This window comes from Herpailurus yagouaroundi, unplaced genomic scaffold (assembly GCF_014898765.1).
Source record: "Herpailurus yagouaroundi ecotype Mexico unplaced genomic scaffold, PumYag 199, whole genome shotgun sequence".
Classification (NCBI taxonomy): Eukaryota; Metazoa; Chordata; class Mammalia; order Carnivora; family Felidae; genus Herpailurus; species Herpailurus yagouaroundi.
Genome location: NW_024412430.1, coordinates 4,337,642 through 4,363,688, shown reverse-complemented (window position 1 = coordinate 4,363,688; position 26,047 = coordinate 4,337,642). Strand labels below are relative to the sequence as shown.

The 26,047-nt window shown below is 38.0% G+C and overlaps 1 protein-coding gene, 1 long non-coding RNA gene and 1 pseudogene across 2 annotated transcripts in view; 1 reads left to right on the top strand and 2 right to left on the bottom strand.

Moving 5' to 3' along the window:
- Positions 1–384: 384 nt before the first annotated feature.
- Positions 385–1,879, bottom strand: LOC121013606 (uncharacterized). Its single transcript, XR_005782802.1, has 2 exons — positions 1,547–1,879; positions 385–1,252 (listed from the first exon to the last, which is right to left on the bottom strand). It is a non-coding gene; the product is annotated as an uncharacterized LOC121013606 (long non-coding RNA).
- Positions 1,880–1,903: 24 nt separating this feature from the next.
- VPS13A (vacuolar protein sorting 13 homolog A) overlaps positions 1,904–26,047 on the top strand; it is a 265,687-nt gene continuing 241,543 nt past the window's right edge. The window contains exons 1-5 of the mRNA XM_040449254.1: positions 1,904–2,174; positions 15,773–15,816; positions 17,843–17,885; positions 20,607–20,702; positions 20,969–21,070. Of these exons, the coding sequence (XP_040305188.1) occupies positions 2,075–2,174; positions 15,773–15,816; positions 17,843–17,885; positions 20,607–20,702; positions 20,969–21,070 (385 nt within the window). The 5' untranslated portion in view covers positions 1,904–2,074. The remainder of the gene's footprint in view (positions 2,175–15,772; positions 15,817–17,842; positions 17,886–20,606; positions 20,703–20,968; positions 21,071–26,047) is intronic.
- LOC121013798 (uncharacterized) lies at positions 14,496–14,639 on the bottom strand (annotated as a pseudogene).

Sequence of the window (26,047 nt, the reverse complement as noted above, 5' to 3'; positions counted from 1 at the left end):
CTTCCTCTAAATAATGCTACAGTAGCAAAATACCTCATTATGGCTTTTCCCTTTTCTGGGCATTTAGTTCTCTTATCAGTTTCCTTCCTTATAAGTTTACTTATACAAGTATTCTGAGGTATATTTCCAATGTTGTTAGTCAAATGCAAGGGGATCAGGTGGGGTGGCAGAGCAGAGTCAGTCACAAATGCCAGGTTCCAGCTCTGTTCCTGCAGAACATTAGTTACATCACCTTGGATCAATCCCTAATATCTTTGCTTCATTACTGTTAAGATTAAGAGATTCAATTGGCGACTATATAATAAAGACCCTTCAAATATGAAATTATCTGAAAATAATTTACGAACTCATGTAAAATAAGATTTTACAGGTTTTTTTTTTTTTCCAGGCATTCTACTTGCAAAGGCAAACCTTAACCTTAAAAAAAATTGGGTGACTATGTACAAAAAGTTACTAAAATGGTACAGGAATTAAGTGAAAGTCGTCAGAGGCATTATTTATTTGTGAAGCTGTTACCCTTAAAAATTGCCAGTTATTTTACCAGCAAAAGATGGGTTTATTTGGGAACAGTAGAGGATTGCAAATGGGACAAGCAAGCTACCTCAAAACCAAAACCCTAGGCAAGACCACAAACAAAAGCCAGGGGGCATTATCTTATGACTTCCGGTTTGAACAAACGTCAGTTGGAGAGGAGAGTTCAGGGTGATGATAAAATACCCCTTATCAGCTGAGGGGTAGTTGATTTCTTGCAGGAGATGCAACGTCCCTCTTCCCTGGTTGGGGGCCTGTAATTGATGATTCTTTCCTGTTGAGATTCTTCTGTTAGGCTTATAATTGAGAATTCTTCCTGTAATTGACACTGAGTGCTAAGGCTCCCTAGCCTCTCTTAGCGTTGCTAGTCCACTTTAGCGAGGTTTCCCTTTCATGTTCAGGATGCAAAGAGAAAAAGTTCCAAGTTCACTCCTACATCTTAACCCCTTAGGAGGGTGGTGATTATAGTTCTCCAAACTTCACATCCGGCGTCTCTGTGACCTCAGGCATTTGACTGTATTTCTTATAAAAGACCAAATGGGGGTGGGATGGGGATGAAAGAAGAGTCCTCATTTTTTATTTAGTTAGGGTCATTCGGTAAGGCTCAAGGGGTGAGTCTAGGTCTCACAGTATTTCTTAGAGGGCGCTCCGCAGTTTCTGAACTGGCTGACTCTGAATCCCAAAGGACTCTAGGTGATGAAAGGAGGCTCCCTGTAAATAACTTGACCAAAAAAAAGAGTGCTAAGTCAGATGCAGGGAAGGGGGGGCGTGGCATTCCAGCACCGAGTTTACTCTTCACTGCCCTTCTACTTTCTGGCACTATTTGCAGCAAGGGATGTTAAGTCACCCTAAGAGCGTCGTGGCCCTGCCCTCCGAGCAGGGGGCGGGGCAGTTACACGCGTCCAGACACAGGCTGGCGGGACGCAGGAACCTGTAATAATGTGGGAGAGCTCCTTGGGACCTTCTCTTACGACGCCTCCAGCCTGACCGCGAGAGTGCTGGAATCTGCCCACACCTTGGTTAGGTGCAGGTCCTACCGGTCCGCGAGTGGGGTCGTCTCCACTGTAGGGAGAGGGGCGTTCCCTGCTAGGTGTAACCGCCGCGCCCCACCCCGCCTCCCGCCACTGGGCCGGCCCCGGGGTCGACCGGCGAGGGCGGGTCGGGAACAAACTGGCAGCTGCCTCCGCTCATCCTGTTGCCAGGCGACGGGGAAGAGGCGGGGCCAACATGTAAAAGGAGGCGGGTTCTGCAAGGAAACGGCAGGCGTCAGAGAAGCGGTCGCGCAGCCGCCCTTGCTCTTCTCTAGCAGGCGTGCCCGGTTCGGCGCAGCGCTCCGCCCCCGCCCTGGAGGCCGCTCTGCGCACGCGCGGAGCGAGCAGCCGCCTCCGCCCCTCGCAGGGCTCGCGGCGGGGCTGTGCGTCCGGCAGTGGGGCAGCTCTGGTGGGAGCCGCCCGGGAGCCGGTGAACCGAGCGGTCTCGGGCGGCCAGGCGCTGGACGAAGGAGTGCGGTGGGCGGCTGCCGTGTCCACCGCGGCTGAGGAAAATGGTGTTCGAGTCGGTGGTCGTGGATGTGTTGAACCGGTTCTTGGGGGACTATGTGGTGAACCTGGACACGTCCCAGCTCACTCTGGGCATCTGGGGAGGTAACGAGACCGCCGCCGCCCCCTCAATCTCGTTTTCCTCCGGGCCTTTGGTTTTCGGAGCCTCGGGCCCCTCGCTCGCTCGGCACCACCACCTGCCGCCGCCCTCCTCGGGGTTAAATTACGTAAAGCCAGGCGGCGGTTCCAGGGCCTCTGCCCGCAAGTTGTTTGTATTCTGGCAGGAGGGGGTTGGGGTCGGGGTGCGGGCTGTAACGTCCCCCTTTTCCGAGCCGGGCGGTTGAGGGGGCCCGCGGTGGATTCCGAGAGTGCGGGAGACCGATTGCTCCCAGGCGCCCTTTTCTGCCCGTCGCCCCGCGCCGTCGAGCTTCAGCTGCGCGGGTCGTGGGGGTGGGGGGGGTCACAAGACGCCGGGGGGGCTTGTTCCCATCCCTGTCATTTTGTACCCCCGCGGGTTATGGCGAAGGCTCGGGAGAGCGCACGGAGTGTCGCACGTTGTCTCGCACGTGCAAGCAAGGCGCTGCGACCGAAGACGCCCTCTTCCTTCCCCAGCTCGGGCGTGTGGCTAACCCGCGGTGTCTTCTCGGCCCCGGTTCCTGGCCACCCCACCTGCATTCCCGGTTGCTGGCTTGGCTCCTGCCGGTAACAGAAAGCGAAAACTCCTGGGCACGATTAACTCAAATGGTTGGTCAGGTGTTGCCAGTTCACAGCCTGACCCGGGAGTTAGGAGGAGGACAGAAGCCTTACTTTGTATCCACTTACTCTGGTGCGCTGCCTTATTTGGAGCCTCCTTTTTACCGCTGCCATCTGTTTTTGTATTATCCCCTTTTTAAACATCCGTTGTAAGTTAGATTGTTTTTCCGTAGCAAGTAAATCTCTTGGGCCAAAGTTAGGGCTTTTTTTTTTTTTTAATTTAATCGTTAATATGTACACACTTTCAGCCTCCTTCTAAGACATTTATCTTGAGTTTTCTCCTTTATGAAAGGGTGTGAGGAGGTAATTATTTTGGTGGCGAGAACCTCGTTAGGGCTGTTGGTATCTGGTACCACGGGTAGAGCCAGCCTCCGCGGAGAAGGGACGTGAGCGCTAGCTCGGCATCTCCGGGTAGTATCGGAGACGTGAAGACTGTTGAATTTGTTCTTCTCACTTGCCGAGTAAAAATCATACGATCTGCCTTCACCCACTTCAGAAGGGAAGCCTTGCAAATATTTTGTGGTGTGTTTTGAATCGTAGTGGAGGGTTCCCATAGAGGTTTGTGGAGGTGTGTGTTGAGTGTGATTTATGGATGAATTTGTTTAAAATTTAGGTGCGGTAAAATTGACTCGCGATGTAAAAGTTCTGCCTTTCTTGACAGACGCAGTGTTAAGGAATGGATCCACTGCCACAATCGTGATACCAAAAAGTTCCATCAGGACACCGAAGTTCCCCCTGCTGCCCCTTTTTAGTCCACCCTTCCCAGCCTCCATTTCTCCCGGCAGCCACTGATCTGTTTCCATCCCTACAGTTTTGTCTTTGCCTGAGAGCCATATAAATGGAATTATGTGGTAGATAGCTTTTGGGGTCTTCTGTTTTTACTGAATTTCACTCCTTCCACTTTTTACACAAAATGAATTTGAGAGGGCCATCCGTATGTTGCATGCACCAGTATTTCATTCCTGTATTTTTGAGCAGTAGTTGATTGTAGGAATGTGTTGCAAATGTTTATGTTTGCTGGTTTCCCTTTCTTGCCATTAGGAATAGAGCTGCTAATAAACATGCGTGTACGGGTTTTTGTGTGAACGTAAATTTTTATTTCCCATGGGTTAGTACCGAAGAGCGCAATTGTGAGGCCTTTATGGTAAGTTAATATTTAATTTACGTGAAACTAAGCTGCTTTTCAAAGTGCTTGTGCCATTTTGCAATCTCACCAGCAGTGTAGTGTAGCACTGACTGCTCAACGCTTAGTTACTTTACACCCTCACTAGCACTTAGCATTGACATTTCAGAAACTTTTTTTTTTTTAGCCATTTTACTAGGTATATAGTGCTGAAGTATGGTGGTTTTAATTTGCATATCTAGTGATTAAAGATGTTGAGCATCTTCTCATGTTCTTTGCTGTCTGTGTGGTTTCATTGGCGAAGCGTTCAAATCTTTGGCTCCTTTTCAGTTGGCTTTTTTTCTTTTTTTATTGAGATTCAATGTACCCATTAAAGTGGCATTTTAAAAATGGTATTTTAAAATGCCATTTAAAAAATGTTATTAATGTAGCTGACACACAATGTTAAATTGGTTTTAGGTATACAACAGTGATTCAACAATTCTAAAGGTTATGTAATGCTCATCATGATAAGTGTTACCATCTGTCACCTTTCCATATTATTAAAGTATTATTTGGTTTTATTTTTTATTTTTTTAAGTAGGCTCCATGCCCAACATGGGGCTGGAACTCATGACCCTCAGATGAAGAGTCACATGCTCTACCAAATGAGGTAGCCAGGTGCTTCCATTATTACAGTATTATTAACTGCATTTCCTATGCTTTACTTTTCATCTTAAATTTACCCTTTTAAGATGTACAATTGAGTGTTTTTTAGTATAGCCACAAAATTGTGCCACTGTCGACACTAATTCCAGAACTTTTTCAACACCCCCAAAATAAGCCTCATGCCCATTAGCAATCACTCTCAAATTCTGTCCCGAACTTCCCGACCTCAACTCCAGCAACTTCTGATTTCCTTTATGTTTTCTATGGAGTCACCAATTCTGGACATTTCACTTAAATATAATCCTGCAACATACATGGCTTTTTGTTTCTGGCCTTTTTCACATAACTTTATATTTTCAAGCGTCATCTTGTAGGATGTATCATTTTATTTCTTTTTATGACTGAATAATAGTCCATTATATGGGTGTATCACATTTTGTTTATTCATTGATCAGTTGATAGACATATAAATTATTCTTTTTGGTTTTTATGAGTAATGCTGTGAACCTTCATGTGCAAGTTTTTTTGTGGGCATATGTTCTAAATTTTCTCAAGTATATGCCTAGGACTGGAATTGCTGAGTCATATGGTAACTCAGACTTTTTATAGTACTGTTGAACTCTTTTCCAAAGTATTTTCTTATTGTTAAGTGTTGAGAGTTCTTTACATGTTACATATATGAATCTTTTGTCAGAAAGAAAATCTGAAAATGTATTCTCCCAGTCTCTTCCAAGTCTGTCTTTTGCAAAGCAAAAGTTTTAAAATTTTATCAAGTCCACTTCAAAAACTTTTCATGAGTCATGCTTTTGATGTATCTATGAAATCTTAGCCTTCCCTGAAATCACAAAGATTTTCTCCTGTGTTATACAAGATTTATAATTTTATATTTTATGTTTAGATTTCAGATCCATTTTTGTAAAAGTTGTCAAGGTTGAAGGTTGACATTCATTTGTTGGCATGTGGATGCAAATGTTCAATTGTACCATCTGAAAAAATCCTTTCCTCATAGAATTATTTTTGCACTTTTGTAAAAAAAAAATTAGACTTTATATTGCGTGGGTTTATTTTTGCATTGTCATCTGTTTGAATAATATGTGTGTCCATCCTTTGACCAATACCACTCTTGTCTTGATAACTCTAGCTAATAGTCATGAAATCAGGTAGTGTGATTCTTCTAACTTTGGTGTTAACAAAAATTTTCAAACAACATATCAGTGTTTTATATATAGAAGTTGGTTCTATTTTGATAAACAGAGCTTTATTTTATTTTTTAGGGAACTCATGCAAATGGGGAGAGAGGCAGAATCTTTTTTTTTTTAATTATTTTTTGAGAGAGTATGAGCAGGGAAGGGGCAGAGAGAGGGAGATACAGGATCTGATCATGTAGGGCTCAAACCCACAAACTGAGATCATGCCTTGAGACCAAGTTGGTTGCTTAACCTACTGAAACGCCAAGGCGCCTTGGTAGACAGAATCAGAATCTTAAGCAGGCTTCATGCACAGTTCAGAGGGTGATGCAGGGCATGGTTCCAGGTTCATGACCGGACCACACGTCAAGAGTCCGGTGCTCAACTGTCTGAGCTACCCAGGTGCCCTAGGGAAACTTTAAGAGCTTTTTGTTAAATTCTCCAAGGATTGATTGATTGTTTATTTATTTAAATTGTTTGTAATGTTTATTTTTGAGAGAGAGCATGAGAGGGAGAGGAGCAGAAAGATGGAGACACAGAATCTGAAGCAGGCTCTGAGCTGTCACCGCAGAGCCTGACTGAGCCACCCAGGCGCTCCTCCCTCCTTTGAGAATTTAAAAAGCAGTAATTTTAATAAACTTTTAAAAAGTTATTTGAAAATTTCAATAATAGAAACTAGATGCATAGGAAAATTGTTAAGGTTATGGAGTTAATATTTTATGGTCTAATGTCAGAAGGACGTTTGGTTTTAAATGTATGCTTTTGCTGGGTGTGTGTAATCCAGCTAATTGCACTCTTAGCATATTAATAGTGTTAGTGTTCAGGAATTAGATGGATGATTTCAAACCTAATAATGGGTAGTGCTTTGAAAATGTTTGAGGTAATTTTTTTTGGAAATGAGAATCCATTTTTCCTTAGAAACTTGGTTATACATGAATGAAGAGTTTCCAAAAACGTATTTAATTATAATGTAGAATAGTGCTGCTATACTGGGCCCTACAGGAAGCAGACTGAGTGCTGGAAGCATCTGTTTTATGAAGGAGAAAGAGGAATTGAGCTTTATCTCACACTCTTGATGAATTTTGATGTTGATAAAGTACTTTAAAAAAAATTTTTTTTTTTAACGTTTATTTATTTTTGAGACCGAGAGAGACAGAGCATGAAGGGGGGAGGGGCAGAGAGAGAAGGAGACACAGAATCGGAAGCAGGCTCCAGGCTCTGAGCCATCAGCCCAGAGCCTGACGCGGGTCTCGAACTCACGGATGGCAAAATCATGACCCGAGCTGAAGTCGGATGCTTAACCGACTGTGCCACCCAGGCGCCCCATGTTGATAAAGTACTTTTTATGCGCTGCTATTAATCCTCCACCGTTTTGTATGTCATTTACTTAGGTAGGTGGTAGTACTTCATTGATCGATTTGACAATCTCCCACCATTTCTTTTTTTTCTCTTTTTAAAAAACATTTTTTTAAAATGGTTGTTTATTTTTGAGAGAGACAGAGACAGAATGCTAGTGGGTTAGGGGCAGAGAGAGAGGGAGACACAGAATCGGAAGCAGGGTCCAGGCTCTGAGCCGTCAGCACAGAGCCTGACGCGGGGCTCAAACTCACGAGCCGGCAAGATGATGACCTGAGCCGAAGTCGGCCGCTTAACCGACTGAGCCACCCAGGCACCCCAATCTCCCACCTTTTCTTTTTAAAAAAAATTTTTTTTTAACGTTTTATTTATTTTTGAGACAGAGAGACAGAGCATGAACAGGGGAGGGTCAGCGAGAGGGAGACACAGAATCAGAAACAGGCTCCAGGCTCTGAGCTGTCAGCACAGAGCTCGACGTGGGGCTCGAACTCACGGACCGCGAGATCATGACCTGAGCCGAAGTCGGCCACTTAACCGACTGAGCCACCCAGGCGCCCCATCTCCCACCTTTTCTAAGCTGGCATTTCGTGTTTCCTTCAAGAGCTAGGCTGCATCAGAATCAGCCATATGTGTTCCTTAGACATACAGATTTCTGAACTGCTTTCCAGACTTAATAATTCTTTTATCTGGAGTAGGACACCGAAATCTTTTTCTTTTTTGTTTTTTTGTTTTTTTTAAACGTCATGGGATTGTCATGTACAACTAGGTGCATTTTAAGAGCACTTTAGGGCGCCTGTGTGGCTCAGTCGGTTAAGCGTCCCACTTCGGCTGGGGTCATGATCTCGCAGTCCATGAGTTGGAGCCCCGCGTCGGGCTCTGTGCTGACCGCTCAGAGCTTGGAGCCTGTTTCCGATTCTGTGTCTCCCTCTCTCTCTGCCCCTCCCCCGTTCATGCTGTGTCGCTCTCTGTCTCAAAAATAAACGTTAAAAAAAAAAAAAGCACTTTGAGGGCAAATGTATTAGAAATTCAAGAGGCAGAAGCAGTAATAAAGATGGCTTGTGATAGAACTCTTTCCTGTTTTCTCTAAAATAGTACTCAAATTTTGCAGGGGTTTTTTTTTTTTTTTTTTTTTTTTTTTTTTGGTGGTGGTTGTTATGCCTGATAATGTTATGTAACGTTAGAAACTGATTTCTTTTTTTAAAAAACTAACTTGGATATTTTATTTTTGAAATGTTACTTTCCCAGTTTTCTCCTTATAACAGAGTTTAATGGTCAGTGGCCACTTACTACATATCCCCAGTATACTATTTGCTCTGCAGGATGATGAAGATTCAGAGCACAATTCCTGATATGAAGGAGTCATTCTTTTATGAAAGGAATATATTGGGAGTGCTGAACAGATGTTTGTTGAGATCTAGTGGTAATTACCAATTATAATTCCTTAAATACTATTTTTATCTTTACATTCTGAGAAACTTTTATAGAATGTTAGAGCTGAAAGGGAACATTTAATATGAAAAGTGTTAAATACAGAATTAAAAGATTTTGCAGTCTACATCCGTATTCCTGTAATCTAGATGGTACCACGAATTATGTATTAACAGCTTTATTGAAACATAACTGACATAGTAAAAGCACATATTTAAAGTCTACAGTTTGGTAAACTTTGACATGTTTGCACTTGGGAAATAGTCATCATGATCAAGATGACGAAATATCCATCACACTCGAAAGTTTTTTTGGCCATGTCCAGAGGCATCCAATATTCTGATTTTTTTTTTTTCCTACCATACATACCTATACCTCTATTTCTGGCTTGCTGAATGTGGTTTTTTTCCTCCAAGAATGTGTGTTGGGTTTTGTAAACTGGTTTTTCTTTATTGGTATGATCATAGGGTGTCTCTTCTTCAGCCTGTTGATGTAATGGATTATATTAATTGATTTTTGAATGTTGAAGGAGTCTTTCATACCTGGAATAAATTCCACCTGGTCTTGGTATATAATTATTCTTACACATTGTTGGATTTAATTTGATACTTTGTTGATTTTTGCATCTGTGTTCTTGAGAGAGAGTGGTCTGTAGCTTTTTTTCTTGTAATGTGTTTATCTGGTTTTGGTATTAGGGTAATGCTGAACTCATAAAGTGAGTTAGGAAGTGTTCCCTCTGCTTCTGTTTGCTAGAGGAGATTTCATTGGGGCTTGGTATCATTTTTTCCTTAAATGTTTGGTTTAGAAAGTTAGTGAAACCATCTGGGCATTATGCGTTCAGTTTTGAAAGATTATTAAGTATTGGGGCGCCTGGGTGGCGCAGTCGGTTAAGCGTCCGACTTCAGCCAGGTCACGATCTCGCGTGTCCGTGAGTTCGAGCCCCGCGTCAGGCTCTGGGCTGATGGCTCAGAGCCTGGAGCCTGTTTCCGATTCTGTGTCTCCCTCTCTCTCTGCCCCTCCCCCGTTCATGCTCTGTCTCTCTCTGTCCCAAAAATAAATAAAAAAACGTTGAAAAAAAAAAAAAGAAAGATTATTAAGTATTGAATCAATGTCTTTAATAGATACAGGCCTATTTTGGTATCTTTTTTATTATGTGTGAGTTTTGCTAGAATATATCTTTCGAGGAATTGTTACAAATTTTGTGAGCAGGTTTGCATTCCTGTATTATCCTTTTACTGTCCATAGAATGAGTAATGATGGCCCTTCCTTTCATTTGTGATACTAGTAATTTGTGTCTTTTCTTTCATAGTTTACCTGGCTAGAGCGTTATCAATTTTGTTGATCTTTTCAGAGAACCATCTTTTGGTTTCATTGGTTTTTCTCTGGATTTTTCTGTATTGAATTTCATTGATTTCTGCTCTAATTCTTTTCTTCTGCTTACTTAGGATTTCATTTGCTCTTCTTTTCCTAGATTCCTAAGGTGGAAGCCAGAGTATTGATTTTAGATCTTTCTTCTTTTCTAATATATGCGTTCAGTGGTGTAAATTTCTGAGCCCTACATGTCAGATTTTGAGAGCTGTATTTTCATTTGATTCAAGATACTTTTCAGTTTCTTTTGAGACTTCTTTGACTTCTGTGTTATTTTAAATTAGTATTTGCCAAATCTTCAGGTATTTTGGGAGTTTCTACCTTTTTTTTTTTTTTTGGTTACCGATTTCTAGTTTAAGTCCATTGTGGTCTGAAAGCAAATTTTGTAAGACTTTTATTCCTTTAAATTTGTTAAGATATGTTTTATGGACCAGAGTTTGGATTATTGTGGTGAATGTTCTGTGTGAGCTTGAAAAGAATATGGGGTGCCTGGGTGGCTCAGTTGGTTAAGCATCCGACTTCGGCTCAGGTCATGATCTCATGGCCCGTGAGTTTGAGCCCCATGTCGGGCTCTGTGCTGACAGCTCAGAACCTGGAGCCTGCTTCAGATTCTGTGTCTCCCCTTCTCTCTGCCCCTCCCCCGCTCATGCGCTGTCTCTGTCTCAGAAATAAATAAGCATTAAAAAAAATTAAAAAAGAAAAGAATAGGTATTCTGCTATTGTTGGAAGAAATGTTATACAAATTTTAATTAGATCTCTTTGCTTTTAATTTGTTTATGCCTTTATGTCTAGAGTGGGTTTCTTGCAGATATCTTATTGTTAGGTTTTGTTTTTGTTATCCACTGTGTCAGGTTTTGTCTTTTCATTGGTATATTCAGACCACTTATATTTAAAGTGATTATTGATATAGTTGGGTTGATGGTTATCTATTTGTAGCTCTTTTCTATTTCTTGTATGTATGTCTTTGCTTTTTAAAATCTTCCCCTCTTTTTCTGCCTCTTATGGTTTTAATTAAGCTTTTCTATGATTTCCTCTTTTCCTCTCCTAATATATTAATTATACCAAATTTATTATTTACGACAGGCTTACCAAATTTATTATTTATTTTTCATTTGATTATTATTATTTTAGTGGATGCTTTGGGATTGCAATATGCATTTAAAACTAATCTAAGTCTGGAGCACCTGGGTGGCTCAGTCAGTTAAACATCCAACTCTTGATTTTGGCTCAGATCATGATCTTGTGGTTCGTGAATTTGAGCCCTGCATCTGTCCCCAAGCTTATAGCATGGAGACTGCTTGAGATTCTTTCCCTCTCTCTTAAATCAATAAACAAACAGACAAAAAATGAAACTAATCAAAGTCCAATCAAATAAAGCTATATTGCTTCAGAGCTAGTGGAGGCACCTTATAAAATTATTGTACTCATTTGCTTTTGCCATTCATTTCACTTATCCATAAGGCTGTACCTACCCAGTGCACTGTTGCTATTATTATTTTGAACAGTTTTCCATTAAGGAAAATAAAAGGCTTAATTTTACCTTTATTCCTTTTCTCATGCTTTTACAGAGATTCTGAGTTTGTGACCTATATTTTCCTTCTCTGTGAAAACTTTAAACATTTCTTGCAAGGGAGGTCTGCCAAAAAATGCCATCAGTTTTTGTTTGCCTGAGAAACTATTTCTTTTGCATCTCCACCACTTAAAAATAATGTGGTAATGGGGCGCCTGGGTGGCGCAGTCGGTTAAGCGCCCGACTTCAGCCAGGTCACGATCTCGCAGTCCGTGAGTTCGAGCCCCGCGTCAGGCTCTGGGCTGATGGCTCGGAGCCTGGAGCCTGTTTCTGATTCTGTGTCTCCCTCTCTCTCTGCCCCTCCCCTGTTCATGCTCTGTCTCTCTCTGTCCCAAAAATAAATAAACGTTGAAAAAATGAAAAAAAAAATAATAAAAAAAAATAATGTGGTAAAATATAACATAAAATCATCTTAATGATATTTTAATTTCAGATGTACAGTATATTGATTCAACAGTCTGGTACATTACTCAGTGTTCACCCTAAGCATAGCCACCATCTGTCATCAAACAACATTTTTGCAACATTATTGACTATATTCCCTTTGTTGTACTTTTCATCTCTGTGACTTACTTATTTTGTAACTGGAAGTTTGTACTTAATCACCTTCACCTATTTTGCCCATCCCGCCCCCCGACTTACCTCTCCGCAAGCAGCCATCAATTTGTTCTCTGTATTTAAGAGTCTTGTTTTTTTTTGTTTCATTGGTTTGTTTTTTAGATTCCATGTGTAAGTGACATCATGGTATTTGTCTTTCTCTCACTTGTTTCACTTAGCATAATACCCTGTAGCTCCATCCGTATTGTTGCAAATGGCAAGGTCTCATTCTTTATTATGGCTGAGTAATATTCGTGTGTATGTGTGGGTGTAGGTGTGTGGGTGTGTGTATGCATTTATCTGATGGATGCTTGGTTGCTTCCATATGTTAGCTATTGTAAATAATGCTGCAGTAAACATAGAGCTGCATATATTTTTTTTTTTGAATTCGTGTTTTTGTTTTTGGGTAAATACTAGTGGAATTACTGGATCATATAGTATCTCTTTTTTAAATTTTTTTGAGGAACCTCCGTATTGTTTTCCATAGCAGCTGCACCAATTTACATTCCTACCTACAGTGTATGAGGGTTCCTTTTCCTTCACATTCTCATCATCACTTGTTATTGTCTTTTTGATTCTAGCCTTTCTGACAGGTGGGAGGTGATATCTCATTGTGGTTTTGATTTGCATTTCTCTGATGATGAGTGATGAGCATCTTTTCATGTGTCTGTTGGTCATCTCTATGTCTTCTTTGGAAAAAAAATGTCTCTTCAGGTCTTTTGCCATTTTAAATCAGATTAGTATTAGTGTTTTTGCTGTTGGGTTGTAGAAGTTCTTCATAAAGTTTGGATATTAACCAAACTTTGGATATTATCCAAAGTGATATTAACCCTTTATTGGATATATCCTTTGAAAATATCTTTTCAGTAGGTTGCGTTTTTGTTTTGTCGATGGTTTCCTTTGCTGTGTAAAAGCTTTTTATTTTGGTGTGGTCCCGATATTTATTTTTGCTTTTGTTTTCCTTGCCTTAGGACACAGATCTAGAAAAATGTTTCTGTGGCTATGTCAAAGAAAATACAGTCTGTGGTTTCTTCAGGAGTTTTATGGTTTCAGGTTGCACATTTAGGTCTTTAATCTACTTTTGAGTTACTTTTATGCTGCAATAAAGTGGTCCAGTTTCATTGTTTTACAGTAGCTGTCCAGTTTTCCTAGTACTATCTGTTGAAGAGGTTGTCTTCTCTCCATTGTATATTCCTGACTGTTTTGTCTTAGATTAATTGACCATGTAAGTGTGGGTTTATTTCTGGGCTCTCTATTCTGTTCCATTGATCTATGTGTATATTTTTGTATCAGTACCATGCTGTTGTGATTACTACGACTTCATAGTATATCTTGAAATCTGGTATAGTGATACCCCCAGCTTTGTTCTTTCTCAAGATTGCTTTGGCTATTTAGGCTTTTTTCTGGTTCCATACAAATGTTAGGATTATTTGTTTTAGTTCTTTGAAAACTGCTCTTAGTAATTTTATAGGGATTGTGTTGAACCTATAGATTGCTTTTTGTAGTGAGATTTTAATGATAGTCTTCCAATCCATGAGCATGGGCTATTTTCCCATTTGTTGGTGTTTTCTTTCTTTCATTAGGGTTTTATAGTTTTCAGAGTATCGGTCTTTTATCCTTTTGGTTGGGTGTATTCTTATGTGCTTTATTATTTTTGGTGATTGTAAATGGAATTGTTAATTTCTCTTTCTGCTACTTCATTATTACTGTATACTGTATAGAAATGCAGATTTCTGTGTATTAATTTTGTATCCTGCAACTTTACTGAATTCACTTATCTGTTCTAACAGTTTTTTTTTTTGTTAGTCTTTAGGGTTTTCTTTTTTTAAAAATTTTTTTTAATGTTTGTATTTATTTTTGAGACAGAACACAAGTTGGGGAGGGTCAGAGAGAGGGAGACACAGAATCTGAAGCAGGCTTCAGGCTCTGAGCTGTCAGCACAGAGTCCAACATGGGGCTTGAACTCACGGACTGTGAGATCATGACCTGAGCTGAAGTCGGATGCTCAACCGACTGAGCCACCCAGGCGCCCCAGTCTTTAGGGTTTTCTATATACAGTATCATGTCCTCTGCAAGTAGTGAAAGTTTTGCTTCTTCCTTGCTAATGTGAATGACTTTTATTTCTTTTTCTTGTCTTAAGTAGTAAGACTTCCAGTACTATGTTGAATAAAAGAGTGGAGATCCTTGTTTTGTTCCTGGTTTTAGAGGAAAAGCTCTTAGTTTTTCACTAGTGAGTATGATGTTAGTTAGCGTGTAGGTTTTTGCTATATATGGCCGTTATTATGTTGAGGTATGTTCCCTCTAAATCTTTCATTGTTGATGGATATTGGATTTTGTCAAAACGTTTTTTCTACATTTACTGAGGTGATCCTTGGGCTTTTATCTCTTTTGTTAATGTGAGGTACCACACTGATTGATTTGTAAATATTAAACCACCCTTGCATCAGTGGAATAACTTGTGCTCAATTGTGGTCAGTGATTTTTTAAACTGATAAGAACAGATACTACACTTGATCTTAGCCAAAAGGCCGAGAAGCGATGGGGTCAGTGGTTTTTTTAAATGTATCATTGGATTTAGTTTGCTGATATTTTGTTGAGGATTTCTGTATCTGTGTTCATCAGTAATATTGGCTTGTGGTTTTCTTTTTTTGTAGTGTCTTTGTTTTTGGTATCAGGGTATTGCTGGCCTGGTAGAATGAATTTGGAAGTTTTCCTTTCTTTTCAAATTTTTGGAATAGTTGGAGAAGAATAGGTATTAACTCTTTAGATGTTTTGTAGAATTCACCTTTGAAGCCATAAGCCATAGACTTTTGCTTTGTGGGAGTTAATGTGATTACTGATTCAATTTCCTTACTAGTAATCACTTTGTCCAAATTTTCTATTTACTTCTGATTTACTTTTGGAAGATTGTATGTTTTTAGGAATTAAAAATTTTTTTAACGTTTATTTATTTTTGAGAGAGAGAGCATGAGTGGAGGAGGGACAGAGAGACAGGGAGACACAGAATGCGAAGCAGGGTCCAGGCTCTGAGCTGTCAGCACAGAGCCCAATGTGGGGCTCAAACTCACGAACCGTGAGATCATGACCTGAGGCGAAGTCGGACACTTAACCGACTGAGCCACCCAGGCACCCCTGTTTTTAGGAATTTAAAGAATGAAGTATGCCTGTTTATTTATTTTTAAATGTTTATTCATTTTTGAGAGGAAAGAGCATGAGTGGGGGAGGCACAGAGAGCTGGGGACGGAGGATCCAAAGTGGGCTCTGAGCTGACAGCAGTGAGCCTGATGTGGGGCTTGAACTCACTAACTGTGAGATTATGATCTGAATGGCAGTTGGATGTTCAACTGACTGAGCCACCTGAGTGCCCTGAGTATGTCTTTTATTTTTTTAATTTTTTAACGTTTAAAAATAATTTATTTCGAGAGAGTGCACACAAGCAGGGGAGGTGCAGAGAGAGAGAGAGAGAGAGGGAGACAGAGAATTCCAAGTGGGCTCCACACTGTCAGCGCAGAGCCTGATGGAGGGGCTCAGACTCAGGAACTGTGAAATCATGACCTGAGCTGAAACCAAGAGTCGGATGCTTAACTGAGCCATCTAGGAACCCCCCAAAGTATGTCTTTTTAAAATGAAAAATACTTTAATATTTTAATTTTACTCCTCAAATGTTTTTTAGGAGCTGTGGCCTTGAAGAATCTTGAAATTAAAGAAAATGCTCTGGTAGGTTTCGAGTATAAAAAATTTGTAATGTCTGCATTTAACTGTATATAGACTTTTTGATGTACTTCGTCATTTTAAATTATTCAAGCTTGTGAAAATTTTTAAAAAAGAATTTTTGCAAAATGTGTATTTTACAAAGTAGACTTTTAATCTCCTTTAAAAGCACAGAGTATAATTTTCCCCGTTTAAAAATGCTTCCAATTTTTTTCTTTCTATATGATTTTATTTTAAATGGTTAATTTTCCAGTTGTCTTCAAGTTTTAATACCATGGTAACGATTTTTTTTTTTTTTTTACTATAGAATTCAGTGGTATTAATTACATTCATGATGCTATACAATCATTAAGCCCTATCTTTTTTTCTGTACCTTTTTCATTGGGTCAAAGGGAATCCTATAACAATTAAGAAGTAATGCCCTATTCCTCCTCTTTGTAGACCTTGCTAACCTTTAATCTACTTTCTGCTTCTATGAATTTGCTTGTTGTACCTCGTGAGTGAAATCCTGCCATGTTTGTCATACCGTGTTTGACACATTTCACTTAGCTAATTCCTCTAAGGTTTGTCTGTTGTTTTTATCAGGACAACATTTCATTTTGTGGCTGAGTAATATTCCAGTGTATCTTTATGCCACGTTTTGTTTATCCATTGATACCTTGATAGACACTTGAGTTGTTTCTGCCTTTTGGCTCTTGTGAATAATGCTGCTGTAACACTGGCATACACATGTCTGTTCAGTTCCCTGTTTTCAATCCCTGTGGGTAAATGCCTACCAGTGGAATTGCTGGATTTTATGGTAATTTTATGTTTAATGTTTTTAAGAACTGCCACTCCATTTTCCATACTAGTTGAACCATTTTATATTCCTACTACCAATGCATATAGTGTCCACTTTCTGCACATCCTTGCTAACATTTACTTATCTTTTTAAATCTTTCTTTTTTTTCATTTTATCTTAAGTACAGTCTACTCCCCGAGGTGGGGCTGGAGCTCCCGACCCCAAGATCAGAGTCACATGCTCTACCAGCTGAGCCAGCTAGGCACTGTTCTTGGTTTTCTGATTATATCCCTCCTAATAGACATAAAGTGGAATCTCATTTTGGTTTCTCTTAGCATTTCCCTCATGACTAGTGAGGCTGAGCATTTTTTCATGTGCTTATTGGCCATTTGTATATGTTTTTTGGGTATGTCTGTTGAAAATAGTTGCTGATTTTTTAGTCAAGTTTTTGTTTGCTTGTTTGAATTGCATTTCTTTATGTATTCTTGATATTTTCCCTTATCAGATACATGATTTGCAAAATTGACCCCCATTCTTTGTGTTGCCTTATGCCTCTGTTGATAGTGTCCTTTGATGCACTAAAGTTTTTAATATTGGTGAAATTTAATCCATCTCTTTTTTTTTCTTTTGTTGTTTGTGTCTTTGGTGTGCTGTTCAAGAAATCATTGCCAAATCTAATGTCAAGAAGATTTTACCACATGTTTTCTTCTAAGGGTTTTGTAGTTCTGGTTCTTGTGTTTAGGTCTTATGTCCATTTTGAATTAATTTTTATATATGGTTATGAGGTAAGGGCTTAACTTCACTCTTTGGTGTGGATGTCCAGTGTTCTCAGCACCACTTATTGAAAAGGTTGTCCTTTTCCCCATTGGATGGGGAGAAATTCTTTTGAGGTTTTTTGCAAAGTGGAGTTTTAACCTCCCTGTAAGGACAAACTGATGATAAAATTTCCCACTTAATTTTCCCCTCAGACAATATAAAAGCAGTATGATTTTGGTAAGGGTAACTTAGGTCTTCTCTATTACTGCAGAACTTTCTCCCTATTTATTTAAAAATGATCAGTCTCCCTGAATGTTAAGGAGTTGAGAGTAATATGACAATTAAATATTTACAAATTTAAATAAGTGTTGATGGTAAAGAGAAGGTGCAAGTTAACTGAATCCCTTTAAGTAATTGTGGGAAGAAAAAAATAGTCTTCTGTTTTGTTGGCCTGTATATATACTAATATTTTATATGTATACATATGTTTTGTAGAGTCAACTGGATGTACCATTTAAAGTTAAAGTTGGTCATATAGGTAAGCTGTGCTTATTATTTGAATGTCCTTGCTGGACTTGCAGTAAGAATGATATGCTTCGTATCTCTTTAATGTGATATTGTTAATGTTTCTGAGCACTAATTGAAAATCATGTGTTTTCATCTGGGTGGAGCTTAGTAGTGTAACTTAAAGATACTGTGTGGTCCATGTATCCCTTGTTTAAAAACTATGAAATTATACATTTACTAGGTGTTAAAAATGAGTTGAGAGCCAGTGTGTTAAATTCAATAGCATAACAGTCTCTGTTTCTTAGGTTTCTGACTAGTTATTGCTGTCTTCCAATCATGGATGTCTGGTGTAAGGAGTAGGGTCTGGATCATCCAGGCAATGTGACTCGGAATGAGTCAGAAACTTAGTTTCTGAGGTTGTTTGCATACCTGTGTCCTAACAGCTGTCATTCTCTAATATTATTATTTTTTTTCCTACTAGACAATAAGTTTCTTAGTGTTTATTCTCACCACTTGGTACGATACCTGGCATATAGTAGGGACACAATTTGTTGAGTGAAGGAAGTACCCATTTCCAAATGAGTGTACGGCATTATAATCAGTTTTAAAGGAACGTATTTTCCCCTTGCTATTACTGGGTGTCGTTAATCTTATTGATCCTTCAGAGTTTGCTGCATTTAGCATGTGGAATTACATATATAGTAAATATAAATATATGGATATTTTGAAAACAGTTGTATTTATGTGGAAGATTTTTGGAATTGTCTTTGTTTTATATTTTTGTGTATTACAAATTTTCTAGAAATCTGTACTTTTAGAAATGAGAATTTCTGGTAATGAGAGGAAAAGGTTTTTTTTTTAAGATTTAATGGTGAAAGTGCTACATTATTAACTTTGTGTCTATTTCTTTGATTATTAATGCTATTTTGTCACTGTTCTCTGTTCTTTTATTTACTTTTTTGGATTATTAATATATGTGATACATGTGTGTGAGCTGTCTGATACATTTATAAATTGTATCAGATTTGTCGGAATTATTTTTTCTAATGGGTTTATTTCATTCTGGTTATATTTTGGATGGTACACAAATTTGAAATGGTCACTGTCTCCTGTGATTTTTTTTTTTTAATGTTTATTCAGTTTTGAGAGAATGTGAGTGGGAGAAGGGCAGACAGAGAGGGGGACAGAGGATCTGTAGCGGGCTCTGCACTGACCGCACCAAGCCCGCTGTGGGGCTTGAACTCAGGAACTGTGAGATCATGACCTAAGCTGAAGTGGGACACTCAACCGGCTTAGTTACCTGGGTGACCCAGTCTTCTCTGATTTAAAACTTAGGAAGTCATCCCTGTTTTAGAAATCAGTTTATTTCTTTTTCTCTGGATTGATGTTGTAATATGAAATCTTTTTCTCAGTTTGGGTTTTATTTATTTATTTATTTATTAAAAAAAAAATTTTTTTTTTCAACGTTTATTTATTTTTGGGACAGAGAGAGACAGAGCATGAATGGGGGAGGGGCAGAGAGAGAGGGAGACACAGAATCGGAAACAGGCTCCAGGCTCTGAGCCATCAGCCCAGAGCCCGACGCGGGGCTCGAACTCACGGACTGTGAGATCGTGACCTGGCTGAAGTCGGACGCTTAACCGACTGCGCCACCCAGGCGCCCCAGTTTGGGTTTTTTTTAAATGTTTCATTTTATTTATTCATTTATGTTTAAAGTTTATTTTTTGAGAGAGAGAGTGAGCAAGCGGGAGGAGCAGAGAGACAGGGAGAGAGGGAATCATGAGTAGCCTCCACGAGGTCATTGTGGAGCTGGAGGGGGGACTCCAGCTCAAAATCTGTGTGAGATCATGACCTGAGCTGAAATCAAGAGTCAGATCCTTAACTGACTGAGCCACCCAGGTGTCCTAGTTTGGGTTTTTGTTTTTTTTTTTTTAAACATGGAATTTTGGCCTTATGTAATGAGATAAATCTATGTAGATTTTTTTCCCCTTCTCCAGTTACCAGTTAATGCAGCCATCGTGTTATTAATTTTTCCCTTCCCAATCATGGCAACTATTTCTAAATCAATAGACTCCTGCTTTCTAAAATATTTAAAGTATTTTAAAACAATTAGGGAAACTTTTTAAATACACAAGACTAGAATCAGTATAATGAATACCTTACATCATATTTTTTAGTTTAATATCCCTAATGCTTTAAGGATATTTTGCTATTGGATTATAGTAAAACATTTTGAATGTTTGAATAGTTTGAATAATTTTCTAATCTTGTTCACAGTCTTCGATTATCATAGAAATCTGTGCACACATACACTTAGGGTGATAATCGTACGTATTGTATATATATTATCTATATATATGAAAAATACATCTTCAATTTTATAATCTACCTTTGGACAGTGTACTATGAATACTTACAGTGATTTGGAGTAAGAATTGGGGAAATCAGAGTTCTGATAATCAAGGATTGTTGCTTAATGGCAGAAGAGTATTGTTATGTTTGATGCAGATTGCCATAAATAGAAACTTGTAAATTTTTAGAATAGCATTTAGATTTTCCAACAGTACTAATACACATAATTTCAGATGATCACAACAAAGGCGTGTTGTTTTGGGTTGTAAAATAGCTTTCTGTGAAGTGACTCAGCTTGTTGTTTTGCCATCTCTTCTAATGCCTGACAGAAAACAGACTGGCAGCAAATGCAGGTTGAATGAATAATATTTTTTGTCCTTTTTAAAAAAAATTCATGTAGGTAATCTTAATCTTACAATTCCATGGAAAAACCTGTATACTCAACCAGTTGAAGCTGTCCTGGAAGACATTTATTTACTCATAGTGCCTTCTTCTCGTAAGTCAAATTTTAAACATTATAACTTCAAGCACTTTTATTTGTGGATGGAAAAATCTTTATATCTCAGTGATATTCAAAATACTTTTGGTAAATATTTTGAGATATTTTTATGTTTGAATTAGCATTTGGGAATTCAAATTAAATTGGTTTTTACTCTAGACTTTTGCAGACTTTGTATTAGTGATTATTTTTCAAGGGTATGTTTTGGAATGAGTATACTTAAACTTAAGATAATTAAATATTCTTTTCTGTGCTTCCTGTAGAAATAAAATACGATCCTGTAAAAGAAGAAAAACAACTCTTGGAGGCAAAGCAATATGAACTGAAGCGAATAGAAGAAGCAAAACAAAAAGTAGCCGATCAAGGTAAAGGAAACAGTAAATAGGAATGGTAATAAGAAAAGGAGAGAAGACCTAAATATTTATCACATGGGAATATTATTTTTCTCTGGAGGCATTGAAATTATTTAACAAATATGAGATAATCTTATTACATGGGGAATTTTAATGTGGTTTTGTCTATTTTTATGATGATTATAAAATTTTTACTTATAGAAACTTACTGTTTGACAAATAATACACATAGCTTATAAGGGTAAGGTTAGTTTTTAGCTATAATAATTAATTTCATCAAGTATATTTTCTTAGTTTTGTAGCTTTTTAATTTTTAAAATTGTTATTAAAACATTTTTTTAATGTTTACTTATTTTTGAGAGAGAGAGAGAGAGAGAGAGAGACAGAGGGAGAGAGCGGGAAAGGGACAGAGCAAGAGGGAAACACAGAATTTGAAGCAGGTTCTGGGCTCTGAGCTGTCAGCACAGAGCCCAACGTGGGGCTCAAACTCAAAAACTGTGAGATCATGACCTCAACCAAAGTCCAGTGCTTAACTGACTAAGCCAGCCAGGTGCCCACAAATTTTTATTTTGTAAAATGTTTATTTTTGAGAAAGAGAGTCAGAGAGGGGGAGAGAGAATCAAAGAGGGGGAAAGACAGAGGACCCAAAACAGTCTGTGTGCTGTCAGCACAGAACCTGGTGCAGGGCTTGAACTCATGAACTGCAAGATCATGACCTGAGCTGAAGTCAGATGCTTAACTGACTAAGCCACCCAGGCACCCTAGTTTTCTAGCTTTTTTTTTTTTAATTCCCCTTATATCAGTTCTTAATCTTTTGGAGATACTTAGTTGTTTGATATAATTATGTTTTCCCAAATCTTTTTGGTTACCCTCTGGCTTCATATCCTTTCCTATTCAGCCTAAACCAAATAGTTCATTATTTCAACCCTTTCTTTTCTCAGTGGAAGAACTGTCTTGCAGAAATCGAATTCCTTTCCACTTGTGTGGTGGTGACTTTTGTATTTTTTGTATTCTGTTCTGTCTAGTAAAACTTTCTCCTTAGCCTATAAGTACATTGTACCTGGTCTTATCTTCAAACACAAAATGATCTTCCTAACCTGGTTATCATTTGTCTTCTGTTCCTCTTTTGTTTAATAGCCAAGCATCTTAAAAATGTATGTATACTTACACCACTATCCTTGCCTTGCATTTATTTAGTTATTAATTAATTTTTTTGATAAAAAATAAAACCCACTAGTAAACATTTTACCTTTTGACAGAGAGGTAAAAACGTTAAAGGAGATTTAATGCAAATTCTGGCGACACTTCTTATAATTATATTTTCATACCCTGTGTAGTTGTTTATCTCTATCCCCAGTCTTTTTTTATTCAAATATTTTTTTTATTATAGCACACATGTAACAAAGTTTACCATCTTAACCATTTTTAAGTGTACAGTTCGCTGGTATTAAATACATTTAGAATGTTGTACAGCTCTTACTACCATCCATTTCATATCTCTTTTCTTCTTGTAAAATTGAAACTTTATAAGCCCTTAAACAACAATCCACCCATTCCACCCCCCCTCAGTTAGAACCCCTGGCGACCACAACTGTACTTTCTTGTCTCTGAAATTTTGGCTACTCTGAGTACTTCATGTAAGTGGAATTATACAACGTGTTTTTTTTCTAACTGGCTTATTTCACTTAGCATCATGTCTTCAAGATCTGTCCATGTTGTAGCCCAGTCACAATTTCCCTTTTAAGGCTAAATAGTATTCCATTTTTTGTATATACCACACTTGCCTTGCCCATTCACCCATCTACGGACACTTGGGTCGTTTCTGTGCTTTAGCTGTCGTGAATAAAGCTGCTCTGAACATGGGAGCACAAGTATTCCTTTGAGACATTGTTTTCAATTCTTTCGGGTATATACACACAAGTGCAGTTGCTGGATCATAGGTAATTGTACTGTATTTTTGACTTTTTGAGGAATCACCATACTGTTTTCAACAGGGACTTGTACCATTCTGCATTTTCACCAACAATGCCCAAAGGTTTTGATTCCTTCACATCCTTGTCAACGCTTGTTTTATCTTTTCTTCATGGTAGCATCCTAATGGGGATGAAGTGGTATCTCATGTAGTTTTGATTTGCATTTCCCTGAAGATTAGTATTTTAGTGTCTTTTCATGTGCTTATTGGCCATTTGTATATCTTCTTTGGAGAAATGTCTATTTGAGTCTTCTGCCCATCTTTTAGTTGGGTTGTCTTTGGTGGTTATTTGGCGCTACGAGTTCTTTATATATTCTCCATGTTAATCTTTCACTAAATACACGATTTGCAAATTTTCTCCCATTCTTTGTGTAACCATTCTGTTGATAGTGTCTTAATGCAAAAAATGTTTAAATTCCCACGAAGCCCATTTGGTCATCTTTTGTTGCTTGTGCCTTGGTGTGATATGCAAGAAATCATCGCAAAATCATCACCAAATCCAGTGTCATGCAGCTTTTGTCCTGTGTTTTCCTCTAAGAGTTTTATAGTTTTAGGTCTTAAATCCATTTTGAATTAGTTTTTTTATATGTTCTTCGATAAGCAAGGTCTGACTTCATTCTCTTGTTCATTCTCTTCATATCCCGTTTTCCCAACGTTGTTTATTAAAACTATTGTCCATTCCTGATTGAGTAGTCTTGGTCCCTTATCAAAAATCATTTGACCGTGTATGCAAGGGTTTATTCTGAGTGCTGTATTCTGTTTTATTCGCCTGTCTGTCTTTATGGCAGTACCACACTGTTTTGATTATTGTAGTTGTGTTGTAAATTTTGAAATCTGGGAGTATAAGTCTTTCACCTTTTGTTCTTCCTTTTCAAGACTGGTTTTCCTGTGTGGGAGTCCCTTGAGTTTCCTTATGAATTTAAGGATGCATTTTTTTCTGTTTCTGCGAAAAGTATAATTGGGATTGCTTTGAATCTGTAGATTGCTTTGGGCGGCATTGACATGCTAACAGTGGTTCCCAATCCATGAACTTGGGTATGTTTCCATTTATGTCTTTTAAACTATCTTTTTAAAAGTGTACAAGTCTTTCACCTCCTTGGTTATGTTAATCCCTAAGTTATTCTTTCTGATGCTATTGTAAAAGGAATTGTTTCTGTAATTTCCTGCAAAGATTCTTCATTGTTAGGGATTAGAGATATGCAGTTGATTTTTTGTGTGTGTGTTGACTTTGTACCCTGCTACTTTGCTGAGTTAATTAGTTTCAATAGTTGTTTTGTGAGGTATTTAGAGTTTTCTTCATGTAAGATCATATTATCTGTGAACAGAGATTTTACTTCATTTTTTGATTTGGATGACTTTTGTTTCTTGTCTGATTACTCTGGCTAGACCTTCTAGTAGTATGTTGAATAAAAGTGACAGAACTGGACATTTTTGCCATCTTTCTGATTTTCAAGGAAAAGCTTTCAGCCTTTCCATTAAGTATGGTGTTTGCTGTGGGCTTTTTGTATATGAATTTTATTATGTTATGTAGTTTCCTTCTAGTCCTAGTTTTTTGATTGTTGTTATTAAAAAAGGATGTTGAGTTTTGTTAAATGGTTTTTCTTCATCAATTGAGATGATCATATATATTTTTTTATTTGGTAAATGTTTGATTTGGTAATTTTTAGCAAATGTATTTGGTAAGTTGACTTCTATATCTACCCATCTTTCCATTCCAGCAATAAATTCTATTGAGTCATGCTATATAATTTTTTATAACACTTTTTTTTTAATGTTTATTCATTTTTTTTTTTCTTGGAGAGACAGAGTGTGAGTGGGAGAGGGAGACACAGAATCTGAAGCAGGTTCCAGGCACTGAGCTGTCAGCACAGAGCCCCACGTGGGGCTTGAACTCACAGACAGTGAGATCACGCCCTAGCCGAAGATGGAAGCTTAACCGACTGAGCCACCCAGGCGCCTCTTGAATTTTTTTAATGTGCTGTTGAATTTTGTTTGTTGGCATTTCATTATTTGCATCAGTATTTATTAGGAATATTGATCTGTAGTTTTCTTGTAGTATCGTTGTATGGCTTTGGTAGCAGATTAATACCTCATACATTGAGTTTGGAAGTATTTCCTTTAATTTGTTTTTGAAAAGTTTGAAGAGGATTGATGTTTTAAGTGTTTGGTAGAATTTACCAAAGAAGCAATCAGTTCCACGGCTTTTGTTAGGGGAGTTTTGATCACTGATTCAATCTTTTTACTAGTTTTATATGTGTGTGTATATATATATTTTATATATACATATATATTATATATGTGTTTTATATATATGGGTAGATGTAATACATATATCTATTCAAATTTTCTATCTCTGTAATTTTGTCTTGGTACGTATTGTGGTTCTAGGAATCTGTCCATTTCATTTGGTTAATCCAGTTCGTTAGGATACAGTTATTCACATAATGTGTATAATCCTTGTTTCTGTAAAATCTTTAGCAATACACCTACTCTCATTTGTAATTTTGGTAATTTGAGCCTTACTCTTTTTATCTTGGTCCATTTAGCTATTTTTCAATTTTGTTGACCTTTTCAAAAAACCCAACTTTTGGTTTCATTTGATTTTTTTTTTCAAGTTGGTCTTCTATTCTTCAGTTTCTCTCTGCTTGAATCTTTATTTTTTCTTTCCTTCTGTTAGCTGTGGATATAGTTTGTCCATTATTTTCATCTTGTTTAAGTTATAAAGTTAGGTTCTTCTGAGGTCTTTTTGTTTTTTTCTTACAGCTATAAATTTCCATTTTAATACTTTTTTGCTGTGTCCCATAAATTTTGGTATGCTGTGTTTTTGTTTTCATATATCTAAGTGTTTTCTAATTTCCCTTATGACTTGTTCTGTGATCCATTGGTGGTTTAACAGCGTTTTGTTTAATTTCCACAAATACATGAGTTTTTAAATTTTCCTTCCATTTTCTTTTTTTTTTTTTTTTTCAACGTTTATTTATTTTTGGGACAGAGAGAGACAGAGCATGAACGGGCTC